The 17,227-nt window shown below is 39.5% G+C and overlaps 1 protein-coding gene across 1 annotated transcript in view; it reads left to right on the top strand.

The window, feature by feature from the left end:
• The first annotated feature begins 10,358 nt into the window (after positions 1 to 10,358).
• The window catches only part of LOC115149589 (gastrula zinc finger protein XlCGF17.1-like), a 35,537-nt gene continuing 28,668 nt past the window's right edge, over positions 10,359 to 17,227 (top strand). The window contains exons 1-3 of the mRNA XM_029692544.1: positions 10,359 to 10,362; positions 12,285 to 13,003; positions 16,329 to 16,388. Of these exons, the coding sequence (XP_029548404.1) occupies positions 10,359 to 10,362; positions 12,285 to 13,003; positions 16,329 to 16,388 (783 nt within the window). The remainder of the gene's footprint in view (positions 10,363 to 12,284; positions 13,004 to 16,328; positions 16,389 to 17,227) is intronic.

The raw sequence follows: 17,227 nt of genomic DNA, 5'->3' as shown, positions 1-17,227 counted from the left end.
ATGATCATCCTCCTCCTTCACATCTGACTCCTGATGATCAACCTCCTCATTCACATATGACTCCTGATGATCAACCTCCTCCTTCACATCTGACTCCTGATGATCAACCTCCTCCTTCACATCTGACTCCTGATGATCAACCTCCTCCTTCACATCTGACTCCTGATGATCAACCTCCTCCTTCACATCTGACTCCTGATGATCAACATCCTCCTTCACATCTGACTCCTGATGATCAACCTCCTCCTTCACATCTGACTCCAGTGATCAATCCAGAGCATCTTCTTTTTTGGAGAATCCCGATGGACGACGTCATCGAATAGGCCGTCATCACCACCACCACCCACAAGTTAATTGTCATTCAGGTTATCAATAGGAAGAGCATTAGCAATATGTCCTGTCTGGTAACTTGTCTCGTTCAATGGATTTACATTGGCAGGTGCACAGGGAGAAACCCCATTAAAACACTTTTGGAAGTCTTTAACTATAACAAAGTCTGTTGCCTGTGATGTTGGGACAAATGATAGTCCCTTATTATACAAGAGACAAAATCCCCTAATTCTACAGCACAACGGCAGAATCATGTCTTCAGTGTAAAACTAACAATGACTCAATAATCCTTCTGGGAATGTTATGACGTCATAAAGTTATGGGCGGAGTTAGAAAGTTGGCTGTCAGAAGTACAATATTACTGTTAACGCAATAGAAAGGTCAAATGCTTTATTATCTAAACATGTAAAGTGCTGGGCGACAGAGAGAAATAAAATGGTGCAGTTTGAGGCCATGTGGTGGAGAGTGATGCAGGAGCTGGAGATGGGGGTGTGTCAGTGTTGAGATGCGGGCGCTGAAGATGTGTGCTAGTGGGTCTGGGAAGGTGTGATGTAGTTAATGTTAATATGATGTCGTTTGTGTGTGTATGTTTTGTATTGTTTATAAAATATAAAATAAAATATTTTTTAAGTCCCAATGCAAAGTTACACCTCACTGTTCTATTTTTAGAGATATTACATAAAACCAATCAGAATACAGAAGAATGCTAAAGTCAGGTGTGAGGTAATATGGAGGACCAGCCTATTCCCTATGATGTAAACTACAACAGAAATAACTTCAAGTGTATAACTTCATATTAAACCAATCGTTTGCACTCATGGGTTCCCACTAGATAACACAACCACACAGTATATGAAACGCATGAGGTGTGGCTAATGTTGACAAGCTGGAGCTAGCTACCGAGCTAGCATACAAACTCTGTAGCACAGAGTAGATCCTCCATATGACGTAGAGAAATAGTGCATTGTGGGTAGTTTAGAAGATATCCAGAAATAAGTTAAGAAATATGTAATAACACAAAAATATAACTGTACTTATAGGAAACCAGATCGTGACTACAGCTCAGTTACTAAGTCTTTAACCACACTGTGTTGTTACACTGGTGAGTAAAAACTCATGCTTCCTACCCTTTAACTTGTTGTCTGAAGATAAAATGTACATTTTACTGAACTGCGTCCAGTCAGCAGATGGACTAGATGCCTCTTAGGCCGCCCATTGTGACTCCATCAAGAATTCAGCAGAGCAAGTTTGTATGAAGGTCTGGTTATTAAATGGGTACATAGTTCAGTAGTAATATCCTCTAAACGCTCTGGTGACAAACTTTGCTGCCCTGTTTCCAGTTGTCCACATGGCTGGGAGAACCTATTCAAGTAAGTAAATAGATTTTGAAAATGTAAAAAAACAACGATGTATTATTAGCTAACTAGCTACAGTGCAGGCTAACTCAAATGAGCTGCTAAATGAGCTAGCTAGCTATCTAGACAACTTCACATACTGTATAGATAGATAGCTAAGTGAATTAAATATCACCATCTACCTAACTTCATATTAGCTAGCCATCTTGATGTATTTATCACTGTAAAAAACAAACTCCAAATGCATTTGTAGGTAGCTAGCTAACAGCCATGGAGGAGGGTGAAAGGATAGCAGCCACAACTGTCAGTGAGAGAGGAGGCTATTCTGGATAGGGCAGGTACTTTTGTGTAGTTCCTGTCCCTAGAAGTGAGGACGGAGATAATAGTAACATAATATTCAGTGTGGTGTAATTTGACTATAATGAAGTCTGTTTCTTGTGAGGTTGTCTGTCCTCAGATAAAGAGCTCTATGAAAGCCAGTCTACATATGAAGAGGTCCCAATGAAGAGCAGTGGTTCTCAGTCCTGGGGACTCAGAGGGGAACATTGTTGTTTTTGCCTTCACACTGCACAGCTGATTCAAATGATCAACTCATCATTAAGCTTCAAGTGGTATTTATGTGTTCATTTGTGATGCCGTCCTTGATATGATCCTGTTATTGTCACATGCTACACATGTACATATGTGTGCCCATCTGTCTATCAATCCAATGTTATCATGATTTGTTATCAGTGATATTATACTTCAGTAATCCACAATGACCTGGTGATGTAACAGTCTAATAATTACATTGTCTTCCATATTCCTACAGATACCTTGTAACTGGAGATTCCTTCAGAACGATTGCCTACAGTTACCGTGTAGGGCACTGCAAGGTTGGGTGACCAGGGTCATCTGGGACTGCCTCCTGGAGGAATTCAGGTGTGTGAAGGCTACCTGTGTCCTGCGTAACTTCATGAGGATGGACACGAGGACCAGGAGGGGATCTGCAGCTCGCCGCCGTGTGCCAGAGGAGGAGTCTGCTGCTCTGCAGGATGTTTCAAGGATGGGGTCCAACAACGCAGCAAGAGAGGCAATCCGTGTGCAGGAGATCTTCACCTCCTACTTCTTCAAAGAGGGTGCTGTTCCCTGACAACACCCTAGACTACACTATGCACAACCAAAGGCTCTTTTAAGAGCCATTCACATTGCAATAAGAGTATTCTTCCATTTACTGAGCTATGTCAACTGCAGTTATTCAATTCCCAGTTTCTCTCCCTTTCATTTCTACTTCTCAGGTGAGGGTGCTGTTTAGGTAAGGTTGTGATGTCTGTGCAAAAACAAAACAGGCTATTTTAAATCACCCATATTGAAAAAATGTAGAACAATTAGACACCCTTATAACCCACACCTACACACTCATGTATCAATCGGATTGATGGATTGTGTTGTGCAGTAAACAGGCTCAGGTGTATAACTGTGGCTCCTTCCACCTTCAAAGAATAGGCAAGAGGGCCAACCATGGAGAATAGTAAGACACTTCATTATTTCTATAACTACGCTATATTGTTTGTCCTCGTATGTCCGATTGCTTTAACTACCTTATTTTCTCAATAACAGTCTCTCTTCTTCACTTCTTCCCTCTCTCCTCTTCTCCCTAAATGCTCTAGGTTATATCAGCTGTGTCGGTGAACCCCTCCTGCATCTGAACTGGCTACATAGAGGGCACAGCATGATCAGAGGTGAGAGGTCACTTGGTCAGGTCAACAGGAAGTATTATTAAAGAGATGCTTTACATTGAAATACAGATAGAGATGCAGTAGTCCCAGAGTTAATGATCCCAGGTCAGTTTATATTATACAGGAAGTATTATTAAAGAGATGCTTTACATTGAAATACAGATAGAGATGCAGTAGTCACAGAATTAATGATCCCAGGTCAGTTTATATTATACAGGAAGTATTATTAAAGAGATGCTTTACATTGAAATACAGATAGAGATGCAGTAGTCCCAGAGATAATGATCCCAGGTCAGTTTATATTATACAGGAAGTATTATTAAAGAGATGCTTTACATTGAAATACAGATAGAGATGCAGTAGTCCCAGAGTTAATGATCCCAGGTCAGTTTATATTATACAGGAAGTATTATTAAAGAGATGCTCTACATTGAAATACAGATAGAGATGCAGTAGTCCCAGAGTTAATGATCCAAGGTCAGTTTATATTATACAGGAAGTATTATTAAAGAGATGCTTTACATTGAAATACAGATAGAGATGCAGTAGTCCCAGAGTTAATGATCCCAGGTCAGTTTATATTATACAGGAAGTATTATTAAAGAGATGCTTTACATTGAAATACAGACAGAGATGCAGTAGTCCCAGAGGTAATGATCCAAGGTCAGTTTTGCATTTCATCTCCTGATTGATGACTAACAATGTTAGAATAAAAAATAAAAACACAAGGTTTAAACATGCTCTCTCTCTCCATCTGTCTCTCGTCTGCAGGTATGTTTTGATGTGAGAGGAGGCCAACCCCCAGTCCCATCATCGCCACCTCACCTGCTTTTAAGAACCTTTGGGCCGACGAGAGACACTATTATGTAATTGTTATGAACTGAGAGAATATTTAGGTAGCACTGTGTTTCATTAATCATGTGCTGCCTTCCCTGCTCCTATGTGCTTACCTCTTTCCCTTTCTGTCTTTTACACCTCTCTCACCACCTCCTCTTTCTTCCTCTGTTTTTATAATGCACAACAGATGTGCATTGAAGTACAGATTGAAACTTGTATTCATAACACTTGTATAATGAGCTTTTCAATAAAGCGTTTCACATTCTCTACTGGTTGAAATGAAGTGTAATTTGATGAAATACTCCACCTATCCTGTGTTTATCAGATCAATGCAGATGAAGGGCATTAGATGTTGAGATTAACCAGTGTTAGAGTATTTACATGATGCATAGGAAGTGTAGTGTTCTGTTGTTTAACATTATATTTCTGTATATATGAATTAACTAGTTAAATCCTGTTTCTAGTCTATTAGTTACAACGTGTAACCATTGATGTCCCAGGACCAAGATTGGTAAACACTGTTGAAGTGTATAATTGTAATACATACATGCAGACACAGCGTCATTCAAAGAATGGAATTTGATACTCCTGGTATTGGATATGACTGAAAAATAATCTCGAAGACATTCATACCTAAACTGCACCTTTATTTGCCAAGGTAGAGTACATGATCAGTGAATATATTAAATGTACAGGCTACAACGTGGGGATCTCATGCATGGTAATAACTACATGTATATACGACTTGCATCCTTGGCACAACATGATATTATATTCTACTCAATCCATAGGCTTCATTAATGTCATTCAGGCTGTTTTGAAGTTGATACAACTGGCTATGATAGCTGAGGTTCATAGGTTCTGAACTAATATGTATACCAAACGTTTGGGTCCATACACAGATCGGCTAGATAGCTAGCTACACATCCATAGACATACAGGTATTTTAATCATCCACTGCACAATAAGCAAGAACATAGCTAGCCATGTTATTTAATCTATCTGGACGGCAAATATCATCAAGGCAAGCTTACACAATGTACATTCAATTTGCAGTAAATTCTTCAGCTAGCTAGATTCTATACATCCACTGTTTCACAAAACGACAGCCTGGTTTGCTGGTTGTTTCAGGAGTCCCTAAAACAACCAGAATGACAATTTCATACTCATGTCACAACAGCCATGAAGCTAGCCAGCTAGCTGGCTAATCAACTAGCTGGCTAATGTTAGCTAGTCAGCTATCTGGTTAATGTTAGCTAGTCAGCTAGCTGGTTAATGTTAGCTAGTCAGCTAGCTGGTTAATGTTAGCTAGTCAGCTAGCTGGCTAATGTTAGCTAGTCAGCTAGCTGGCTAATGTTAGCTAGTCAGCTAGCTGGCTAATGTTAGCTAGTCAGCTAGCTGGCTAATGTTAGCTAGTCAGCTAGCTGGCTAATGTTAGCTAGTCAGCTAGCTGGCTAATGTTAGCTAGTCAGCTAGCTGGCTAATGTTAGCTAGTCAGCTAGCTGGCTAATGTTAGCTAGTCAGCTAGCTGGCTAATGTTAGCTAGTCAGCTAGCTGGTTAATGTTAGCTAGTCAGCTAGCTGGCTAATGTTAGCTAGTCAGCTAGCTGGCTAATGTTAGCTAGTCAGCTAGCTGGCTAAATCGCGATTTTCGTAAATGAACTTTATGATAAAAAAAATGCATAATCGTTTGTCTCTACATTAACTAACATTCCTGTCAACTGTACATGTTTTTGCATGATTCGTTATGAAGTTATAATCCCTTACATTTGCTTCCATCCTAGTATTTCTGTCCGCCATCTTTGATCCGGTTCAGTTCTGTGTAGGGGTACCCCTCTCTCCTAGTATTTCTGTCCGCCATCTTTGATCCAGTTCAGTTCTGTGTAGGGGTACCCCTCTCTCCTAGTATTTCTGTCCGCCATCTTTGATCCAGTTCAGTTCTGTGTAGGGGTACCCCTCTCTCCTAGTATTTATGTCCGCCATCTTTGATCCAGTTGAGTTCTGTGTAAGGGTACCCCTCTCTCCTAGTATTTCTGTCCTCCATCTTTGATCCAGTTCAGTTCTGTGTAGGGGTACCCCTCTCTCCTAGTATTTCTGTCCTCCATCTTTGATCCAGATCAGTTCTGTGTAGGGGTACCCCTCTCTCCTAGTATTTCTGTCCACCATCTTTGATCCAGTTCAGTTCTGTGTAGGGGTACCCCTCTCTCCTAGTATTTCTGTCCTCCATCTTTGCTGAAGAAAGTCTCACAGTCACTAGTGCAGCAGCAGCCTCCCCTGGTCCTTAGGAAGTTTAAGATGCGACGTTGACGAAAAAAAGAAATCACAGAAAAAATATATTGACTGATATTGATTTATTTAGGGGGGGGCTAATGAATATTTTAGTACCAGCGATGTCCCTTATTCCTACCCTTTAACTTTTTGTCTGACAATAAAATATACATTTTACTCAACTGCGTTACCCACTCCAGTCAGCAGATGGCGGTCTGGGATTTTAAGGCGATGCTGTTAGTGTGACGTATAATCTAGTGGACGGAACTCTTCTTTCAACAGCAGCAACAGTTATTCAGCCACCTCGGTAGCTTGCTAGACAAAATAGCCGAACCAATAAAACTCTTTAGACGCTTTAGTGTATATTAACCACTGTGTTTTAAACCCACTTCTGTCGTCTAGTTAGTTATCCGATTTAATTTAATATTTACTGTGTTGTTGTTATTATTCAGCTAGCGGGCTGGTTAAGTTAGCATTAGCCTAGCTAGCTAACATCCCCGACCATGCGGTTACTGAGCTACTCTCCTCCTGCTAAAGAAGAGAACATCACAGTAAAACAAGAAGTAGATGGTGAGGGCGTTACTGTGAAAGAAGAAAAAGACGCGTTCAGAGTGAAAGAGGAGGAGGATGTTACAGTAAAACAAGAAGTAGAGGGTGAGGCCGTTACTGTGAAAGAAGAAAAAGACGCGTTCAGAGTGAAAGAGGAGGAGGATGTTACAGTAAAAGAAGAGGAGGATGCAGTTTATGGAGTGAAAGAGGAGGAGGAGGAGATCACTGTCACATCGAAAAGGGAGGTGGAAGAAGAGGAGGAAACTGGATATCTGGACCCGGTTTCCCAAACGCATCTTAAGGCGTCCAATGGTTCTAACGGTGAACTTAGCCATAAGATGGTTTTGAGAAACCGTTCCCTGATTAATACTAGTAAGTACTGTCTTAAATACAGAGGCACAAACTCTGCAGTTGTTGAACTGATGTGTGGTGTTAAAGGGGAAATATGCAATTGCTACATCCATATTGTGACTTTTAAATTATTTATTTATAGCCATTGATTCTTGAAGAATATAACACATGCTTCATGAGCTTAGTTCAACTGTTGTACCCCATCAGAACCACAAATAAGCTTTTTTTTACTCCAATGTTTAGAAACAATGTAAATCAACACTGTATAGCCTCAACATAGTTAAAACTATAATGTTGATATCATGGATGGTCAGTCCTTGCATCCATAGGTCTGTCTATGAATTTGAAAGTAGTTACATTTCTCCAACCCCATAATCATCTTATAACCAAAACAGTGGTGGAATGACAGATTTGTTATTGTTTGAACTGCAGATTGCTGGGTTGTGTGTTTTTTTTAAACAGTAACAAAATGGCTGCCCAGAGGCTTGGTTTGGTAAACAGCTGAGGGATGGGGGAAGGAGGAGTGTAACCACTCAAATTTATTCATCCAGGATGTCATAATGAAAGTTTAACCAGGTTTCTAGTATATATAGTATATTCTAGAATTCATCCATGATGTCATAATGATAGTTTAACCAGGTTTATAGGCTATATAGTATATTCTAGAATTCATCCATAATGTCATATTGATAGTTTAACCAGGTTTCTAGGCTATATAGTATATTCTAGAATTCATCCATGATGTCATAATGATAGTTTAACCAGGTTTCTAGGATATATAGTATATTCTAGAATTCATCCATGATGTCATAATGATAGTTTAACCAGGTTTCTAGGCTATATAGTATATTCTAGAATTCATCCATGATGTCATAATGATAGTTTAACCAGGTTTCTAGGCTATATGGTATATTCTAGAATTCATCCATGATGTCATAATGATAGTTTAACCAGGTTTCTAGGCTATATAGTATATTCTAGAATTCATCCATGATGTCATAATGATAGTTTAACCAGGTTTCTAGGCTATATAGTATATTCTAGAATTCATCCATGATGTCATAATGATAGTTTAACCAGGTTTCTAGGCTATATAGTATATTCTAGAATTCATCCATGATGTCATAATGATAGTTAACCAGGTTTCTAGGATATATAGTATATTCTAGAATTCATCCATGATGTCATAATGATAGTTTAACCAGGTTTCTAGGATATATAGTATATTCTAGAATTCATCCATGATGTCATAATGACAGTTTAACCAGGTTTCTAGGATATATAGTATATTCTAGAATTCATCCATGATGTCATAATGATAGTTTAACCAGGTTTAGATATAGTATTTAGATATAGTATAGATATAGTATATTCTATAACTGCCAGTGTAGATTTCCTGTGGAGGCAAATTATTAGAGCTGTTGATAAGTCATTGTATAATATTCAGCCAATTGTTTTTCATGCCATTACATTAAAGGCAAGACATACCTAGATTCAATTACATTCATGAATTGGTTTGAAACCTTTGTTTTAAACCCTTCTCAAAATTGGTGCCTTGCCGGATTTGTAAAAAATGGTTTTAGCTGTGGTTTGGGTTTTTGTGACATTATATGCTAGCTTGAAAAATGGGTGTCTGATTATTTCTGGCTGGGCACTCTCCTGACATAATCTAATGTTTTGCTTTCGTTGTAAAGCCTTTTTGAAATCAGACAGTGTGGTTAGATTAACGAGAGTCTTGTCTTTAAATAGCTGTAAAATAGTCATATGTTTGATAAATTGAAGTAATAGTATTTCAAACGTTTTAAAAATTGCGCAACAGGATTCAACTGGCTGTTACGTAGGTGGGACGAATTCGTCCCGCCGGTCCCATAGAGGTTAAAGATTAACTTCTTGTTAATCAAACCACGGTGTCAGATTTCAAAAAGGCTTTACCGTGAAAGCATACCATACGATTATCTGAGAACAGCGCCCAGCAGACAAATCATTACAAACAGTTATCAGCCAAGTAGAGGAGTTACACAAGTCAGAAATAGCGATAAAATGAATCACTTACTTTTGATGATCTTCATATCGTTGCACTCGCAAGACTCCCATTTACTCAATAAATGTTCGTTGTGTTCGGTAAAGTCTCTCTTTATATCCAAAAACCTCAGTTTTGTTCATGCGTTTTGTTCAGTAATCCACAGGCTCAAAGGCAATCACAACAGCCAGACCAAAAATCAGAAAAGTATCAGTAAAGTTCGTAGAAACATGTCAAACGATGTTGATAATCAATCCTCAGGTTGTTTTTAGCCTAAATAATAGATAACATTTCAACCGGACAATAACGTCTTCAGTATAAAAGGTAAACAAGAAAGGCGCGCTGTCGATCTCGCGCATGAAAAATCTATGGGACACTGAATGATCTACTCATTCAGAGTGGTCTTACACTCTCATTTTTCAGAATACAAGCCTGAAACTATTTCTAAAGACTGTTGACATCTAGTGGAAGCCATAGGAAGTGCAATTTGAGACCTAAGTCAATGGAATCTGTATAGGCAGTCAATGGAAAACTACAACAACAACAAAAAATCCCACTTCCTGGATGTATTTTTCTCAGGTTTTCGCCGTCATATCAGTTCTGTTATACTCACAGACATTATTTTAACAGTTTTGGAGACTTTAGAGTGTTTTCTATCCAAATCTACCAAGTTTACTTTGGCACGCTTTTCATCCGGAGGTGAAAATAGTGCCCCCTACCCTAGTGAGGTTAACACCCCGGCTGTCCTACAATCCAAGCTAGATGCCCTCAATCTCACACAAATTATCAAGGAACCCACCAGGTACAACCCCTAAATCTGTAAACATGGGCACCCTCATAGATATTATCCTGACCAACTTGCCCTCCAAATACACCTCTGCTGTTTTCAATCAGGATCTCAGCGATTACTGCCTCATCGCCTGCATCCGTTATGGGTTTGCGGTCAAACGGCCACCCTTCATCACTGTCAAATGCTCCCTAGAACACTTCTGCGAGCAGGCCTTTCTAATCGACCTGGTATACATATTCGTCGCCAAACCCACTGGCTCCAGGTCATCTATAAGTCTTTGCTAGGCCGACTTCACTCAGCTCACTGGTCACCATAGCAACACCCACCCATAGCACGCGCTCCAGGAGGTATATCTCACTGGTCATCCCCAAAGCCAACATCTCCTTTGGCCGCCTTTCCTTCCAGTTCTCTGCTGCCAATGACTGCAACGAATTGCAAAAATCGCTGAAGTTGGAGACATATATCTCCCTCACTAACTTCAAGCATCAGCTATCTGAGCAGCTTACCGATCGCTGCAGCTGTACACAGCCCATCTGTAAATAGCCCATCCAACTGCCTACCTCATCCCCATGTTTTTATTGACGTTTTTTTGCTATTTTGCACACCAGTATTTCTACTTGAACATCTATCACTCCAGTGTTAAATTGTAATTACTTCACTACTATGGCCTATTTATTGCCTTACCTCCGTACTACATTTGCACACACTGTAAATAGATATTTCTATTGTGTTATTGACTGTTCGTTTGTTTATCCAACGTTTAACTCTGTTTTTTTTTGTCGCACTGCTTTGCTTTATCTTGGCCAGGTTGCAGTTGTAAATGAGAACTTGTTCTCAACTAGCCTACCTGGTTAAATAAAGGTGAAATACATTTTTTTTTTATCTTAGCTTTATTGACAACACCCAAATGGATACTGTCATTAACGCAGTTCTTCAATAATTACACATAATTCTTAATACTGTAGATGTTTAGTTACAGTCACATGATCAACTATCAGAAGATCCAGGAAATACTTTTCTGAATGCCAGTCAAATTACAAACATCTCGACATGCAACAACAACCAAAGTGCTTCTTCATTCATTACTCTGGTAAAGACAGTTATGCTGAGCTCCACGTTGGATCCAACATCCCTAACAAATTGATGTTTATAATGTGTTATTGTCTGCTTGATTTACTGTAGGGTCTCGTTAGTCTGTTTGGACACAGAGATACTTAGCTCATAATGTGTAGAGAACTGTTCCTTGATGGATAGGCTATTGTACAACACACAGAGCTATTTTCCTATATTTGTTGTTAGGTGTAGTTATGGGTCCTACAGTAGGTCTATGTTGTTGTTAGGTGAAGTTATGGGTCCTACAGTAGGTCTATGTTATTGTTAGGTGATGTTATGGGTCCTACAGTAGTTCTATGTTGTTGTTGTTAGGTGAAGTTATGGGTCCTACAGTAGGTCTATGTTGTTGTTAGGTGAAGTTATGGGTCCAACAGTAGGTCTATGTTGTTGTTAGGTGAAGTTATGGGCCAATTTGGCAAACAGTGTACAAACCCTCATTGTCAGGCTGATGAAAAAGCCAAAGAGCATTTTACTGGTTGAAGTGTTTTTTAAGTACAAAGCGGTTGATTTGCGATGATGACACAACCATTATATTAAACAGAACATTAAAACAAGCCTTACAATTATAATCCAAAGTAGTGTGAAATGAACTCATAAGCAACCTGGTAATGGAGGTTACTGCCCTGAGCAAACATAGAAAAGGGCCTCCAATCTTAGATGTTACTACTAATGTGAAAACAAGACAAAATATGACTATTGTTGCTCATTTTAAGACAAATGTCAAGTAATCATTACATTCATTACAGATGTCAATTGTTGTTCAACATCATGGCTACGCTGTTGGCATCACCTTTTACAGTGGATTTCTGCTGTTGTGGGCCTTTAACCATCTGTCTGACTTTGTTGTTCCCACAGGAGAGAGACGTGACTATCGTGGATCCTCTGGGGAGCCTCAACAACCTCATGATGCTGACAAGGCAGAGAAGAGTCTCTCCAGATCAGAACTCCTCAAGAAACACCAGCAGAGACCCACAGGGAAGAGAACTCACTGCTGCTCTGACTGTGGGAAGAGATTCACCTCCTCAGCAGGAATTAAAATTCATCGGAGAAGCCACACAGTAGAGAAAGCTTATTGCTGTACTCAATGTGGGAAGAGTTTTGATACATCTAGCCATCTTATTGTACACCAAAGAACACACACAGGAGAGAAATCTTATAGCTGTGATGAATGTGGGAAGCGTTTTACTCATTCAACCAGTCTGAAATTCCACCAGAGAACACACACAGGAGAGAAACCTTTTAGCTGTGATCAATGTGGGAAGAGTTTTACTCATCGAAGCAGCCTGATATCACACCAGAGAATACACACAGGAGAGAAACTATCTAGCTGTGATGAATGTGGGCAGAGTTTTACTAGTTCAACCAGCCTGAAATTACACCAGAGAACACACACAGGAGAGAAACCTTTTAGCTGTGATCAATGTGGGAAGAGTTTTACTCAGCTAATCAACCTGATAACACACCTGAGAACACACACAGGAGAGAAACCTTGTAGCTGTGATGAATGTGGGAAGACTTTTACTCATTCAACCAGCCTGAAATTACACCAGAGACCACACACAGGAGAGAAACCTTTTAGCTGTGATCAATGTGGGAAGAGTTTTACTCATCAAAGCAGCCTGATATCACACCAGAGAATACACACAGGAGAGAAACTATCTAGCTGTGATGAATGTGGGAAGAGTTTTACTCATCGAAGCAGCCTGATATCACACCAGAGAATACACACAGGAGAGAAATCGTATATCTGTGATGAGTGTGGGAAGAGTTTTACTTGCTTGCGCAATCTGACTCTTCACCAGAGAACACACACAGGAGAGAAACCCTATAGCTGTACTCGATGTGGGAAGTTTTTTTTTTAAATCTAACCATCTGACGATACACCAAAGAAGACACACAGGAGAGAAACCCTGTAGCTGTACTCAATGTGGGAAGAGTTTTGTTCAATCTGGCGAACTGAAGATACACCAGAGAAGACACACAGGAGAGAAATCTTATAGCTGTACTCGATGTGGCAAGAGTTTTGTTCAATCTGGCGAACTGAAGATACACCAGAGAACACACACAGGAGAGAAACCTTATAGCTGTGGTCAATGTGGGAAGCATTTTGGTCAATCTGGCCATCTGACATCACACCAGAGAACACACACAGGAGAGAAATCTTATAGCTGTGATCAATGTTGGAAGAGTTTTACTACTTTTAGCCATCTGACATCACACCAAAGAACACACACGGGAGAAAAACCTTATAGCTGTGGTCAATGTAACAAGAGATACTCCGATAAAAGACATCTGATCAAACATCAGAAAATACATGAAGGAGTTGTTTCATGATATCAATGAATTAATGTCACAATGTAGAATGTTTTAACATTGTAGAAGGAGTATTTTAATGATGTCACAATGTAGAACCCTAAACGTTTGTCCCCTGTTCTATTGATTTCAACATGATATGGATTTTAGCCTCAGGAGGAAAATCCAGGCTCTGAAATGGATGAGTTACTATTTATGAGATTTAACAAAAAGTGACAAACACAAAAATAGTTGTTTTACATTTACCATGTTGGTGACCCACTGGAATCAAAATGCAACACTTCAAAATGTAGCTAGCTGTTTTCTACAAATTGTCCCCTAACCAGGGATGTACACATTACTCCCAGATTCCATTTCAACATGATATCGATGAGTGATGACATAAATGTTGTGTTCCTTTGTTTAGCGACCCCTACATTTAAATTCATCACTCCAAAATGTAGCTGACTGTCTTCTGTAGGTTGTCCTCTAACCAGTGAGGTAAAATATATCTCCCATTTCCATGTGTTTTTTTTAGTTGTGTTAGTTTCAACATCACGTACAACCTGATTTCCCCCCTAATCGATATCAGTGATTTATTGCTAAACTGTTTCTGCATTTAGACTATTGATTTGGACCCATTTAAACTGTGACATTGGGGATATCTCACCTAGCAAAATGTCGTTGAAAATAAGACTGTGCCCAACATACAATATAAGTTTGGTTTTAGTTGAAAAGAAAACAATTTAATTTCAACATACTTGCAGCCTATACACATAGTCGCATTACAATAAATTGGTCTATAATCAATTATATGAACAATCCTACATCACTCTAGTATTTATTTACAACATTCATGTGCTAAATGTCTTTATTCCACTACTGAAGTAGCAGGTCTCAAATCACCTCATATTTCAAACATCCAGCCTGACAAAATATACATTTTATGCCTCACTATTTAGTGAATTTTTGCTAATACATATTAACAAAGGGGTTTTTATATTTCATGTTTAATATTCATGTAAGATTTAGTCATCATAATTATTTATGCAACCAACTGACAATCTTTGGGTACAATTATATTGACATTGTTACGCTGCTTTTAGAATATCAGGGTTCATTCTCAGATGTGCCAAACCAAATGTACTAGAGCATGACATTGGGGACTGGGCCCCGATCCAACAACATGCCTATTGATTGAACCCTGAAAAGAGAGAGAAGCTCCACAGTGAGGTGGAAAGTTACTACGGATATTGCAGGAGTTTCCTCTTGAAATCAGACATGTCCGTGTTAAGGACAACTTGGTTTCTGATTGTCTCAAGGCTGGGCAGTCAAAAAGATGTGTTTTGTGTTTAGCCAGTGGATCACAATTTATTTTGACTGCACGTATTGGAGATTAGTTTTGTTTGGGCTCGTTCCAAGGGGACAAGAGTTCTAGAAGCTAGTGAGTTTTAGGAAGACGAGAGTTCTAGAAGCTAGTGGGTTTTTGGAACACGAGAGTTCTAGAAGCTAGTGAGTTTTAGGAAGACGAGAGTTCTAGAAGCTAGTGAGTTTTAGGAAGACGAGAGTTCTAGAAGCTAGTGAGTTTTAGGAAGAGGAGAGTTCTAGAAGCTAGTGAGTTTTAGGAAGACGAGTGTTCTAGAAGCTAGTGAGTTTTAGGAAGAGGAGAGTTCTAGAATCTAGTGAGTTTTAGGAAGACGAGAGTTCTAGAAGCTAGTGAGTTTTAGGAAGACGAGAGTTCTAGAAGCTAGTGAGTTTTAGGAAGACGAGAGTTCTAGAAGCTAGTGAGTTTTAGGAAGACGAGAGTTCTAGAAGCTAGTGAGTTTTAGGAAGACGAGAGTTCTAGAAGCTAGTGAGTTTTAGGAAGACGAGAGTTCTAGAAGCTGGTGAGTTTTAGGATTCTATAGTAAGAAGAGAAAAAGGAGAAAAAAATATTTCAATTGTATATTATTATTTAGAAACAAGTGTGTTTTTCTTGTTTTTAATTGTTGACAGGAGGTGAAACATTGTAGTTGATTATAATGTGAAATGGAAGTTGTTTTCTGTTGGTGGTGAGCAAACTTTTCCAACAAAAATATAGGATATATTTGTTGTCTTAAGGGGGAAGGTGTTACAGGCTTTGGATTTTCCATTTATGTTTGAGGTTGGACTTTAGCACATCTAGCTCGTTAGCACGTCTAGCTCGTTAGCACGTCTAGCTCGTTAGCACTGTGAGAGAAATTTCTATTAAACCTTACTAATGCTGGTGCAGTAAAATATAATTGTTTAAGCCGAGGCATTGGGCTTGAGATTGGTAAAGAACCTAACTCCTATAACATAGAAAAGTGTGTTGATAGAGGCCTGTTCTAACTGTTCTGGGTGTGTAGAATGAACCCATGATGTTCTAACTGTTCTGGGTGTGTAGAATGAACCCATGATGTTCTAACTGTTCTGGGTGTGTAGAATGAACCCATGATGTTCTAACTGTTCTGGGTGTGTAGAATGAACCCATGATGTTCTAACTGTTCTGGGTGTGTAGAATGAACCCATGATGTTCTAACTGTTCTGGGTGTGTAGAATGAACCCATGATGCTCTAACTGTTCTGGGTGTGTAGAATGAACCCACGATGTTCTACCTGTTCTGGGTGTGTAGAATGAACCCATGATGTTCGGACTGTCAGCCAAGAATATGACAGAAACTGACTGGTTCCTCTTGATCCTCCACAGAGTAAAGGTTATATCCTGCACACCAGTAACACAGCTATTGTTCTGGAGCCTGTTTCTGGGGTAAGATTGTGGTGGAGAAATCAGAATTAGCTAAGTAACATAGATAATTAAGATGTCTTATCTGCAGAATATGCTGATATGAACTATTGACCTCTTGCTATTAGAATGTCTCCTTTCTGACTCTGGTGTTGGCAGCTGCACTTCCTCCCTCAAACGGGCCTCAGTCACCTTGGGTCCAGACAGGGGAGAAGTCAGGTTTATCGATCACATGTCCCTGTTGCTAGGCAGAATATCAGACATGTCTGTGTTAAGGACAACTTGGTTTCTGATTGTCTCAAGGGTGGGCAGTCAAAAAGATTTGTGTTTTGCGTTTAGTCAGTGCGTTGCCATGGATCACAATTTATTTTGACTGCATGTTTTTCCGTATTGGAGATGACTTTTGTTTGGGCTCGTTCCAAGGGGACGAGAGTTCTAGAAGCTAGTGAGTTTTAGGAAGACGAGTGTTCTAGAAGCTAGTGACTTTTAGGAAGACGAGTGTTCTAGAAGCTAGTGAGTTTTAGGAAGATGAGTGTTCTAGAAGCTAGTGAGTTTTAGGAAGACGGGAGTTCTAGAAGCTAGTGAGTTTTAGGAAGACGAGTGTTCTAGAAGCTAGTGAGTTTTAGGAAGACGAGAGTTCTAGAAGCTAGTGAGTTTTAGGAAGAGGAGAGTTCTAGAAGCTAGTGAGTTTTAGGAAGACGAGTGTTCTAGAAGCTAGTGAGTTTTAGGAAGAGGAGAGTTCTAGAATCTAGTGAGTTTTAGGAAGACGAGAGTTCTAGAAGCTAGTGAGTTTTAGGAAGACGAGAGTTCTAGAAGCTAGTGAGTTTTAGGAAGACGAGAGTTCTAGAAGCTAGTGAGTTTTA

The sequence above is a fragment of the Salmo trutta genome, chromosome 15 (assembly GCF_901001165.1).
Source record: "Salmo trutta chromosome 15, fSalTru1.1, whole genome shotgun sequence".
NCBI classification, from domain to species: domain Eukaryota; kingdom Metazoa; phylum Chordata; class Actinopteri; order Salmoniformes; family Salmonidae; genus Salmo; species Salmo trutta.
The sequence above is the reverse complement of the archived record's forward strand: the minus strand, read 5'-3'. Positions and strand labels throughout refer to the sequence as shown.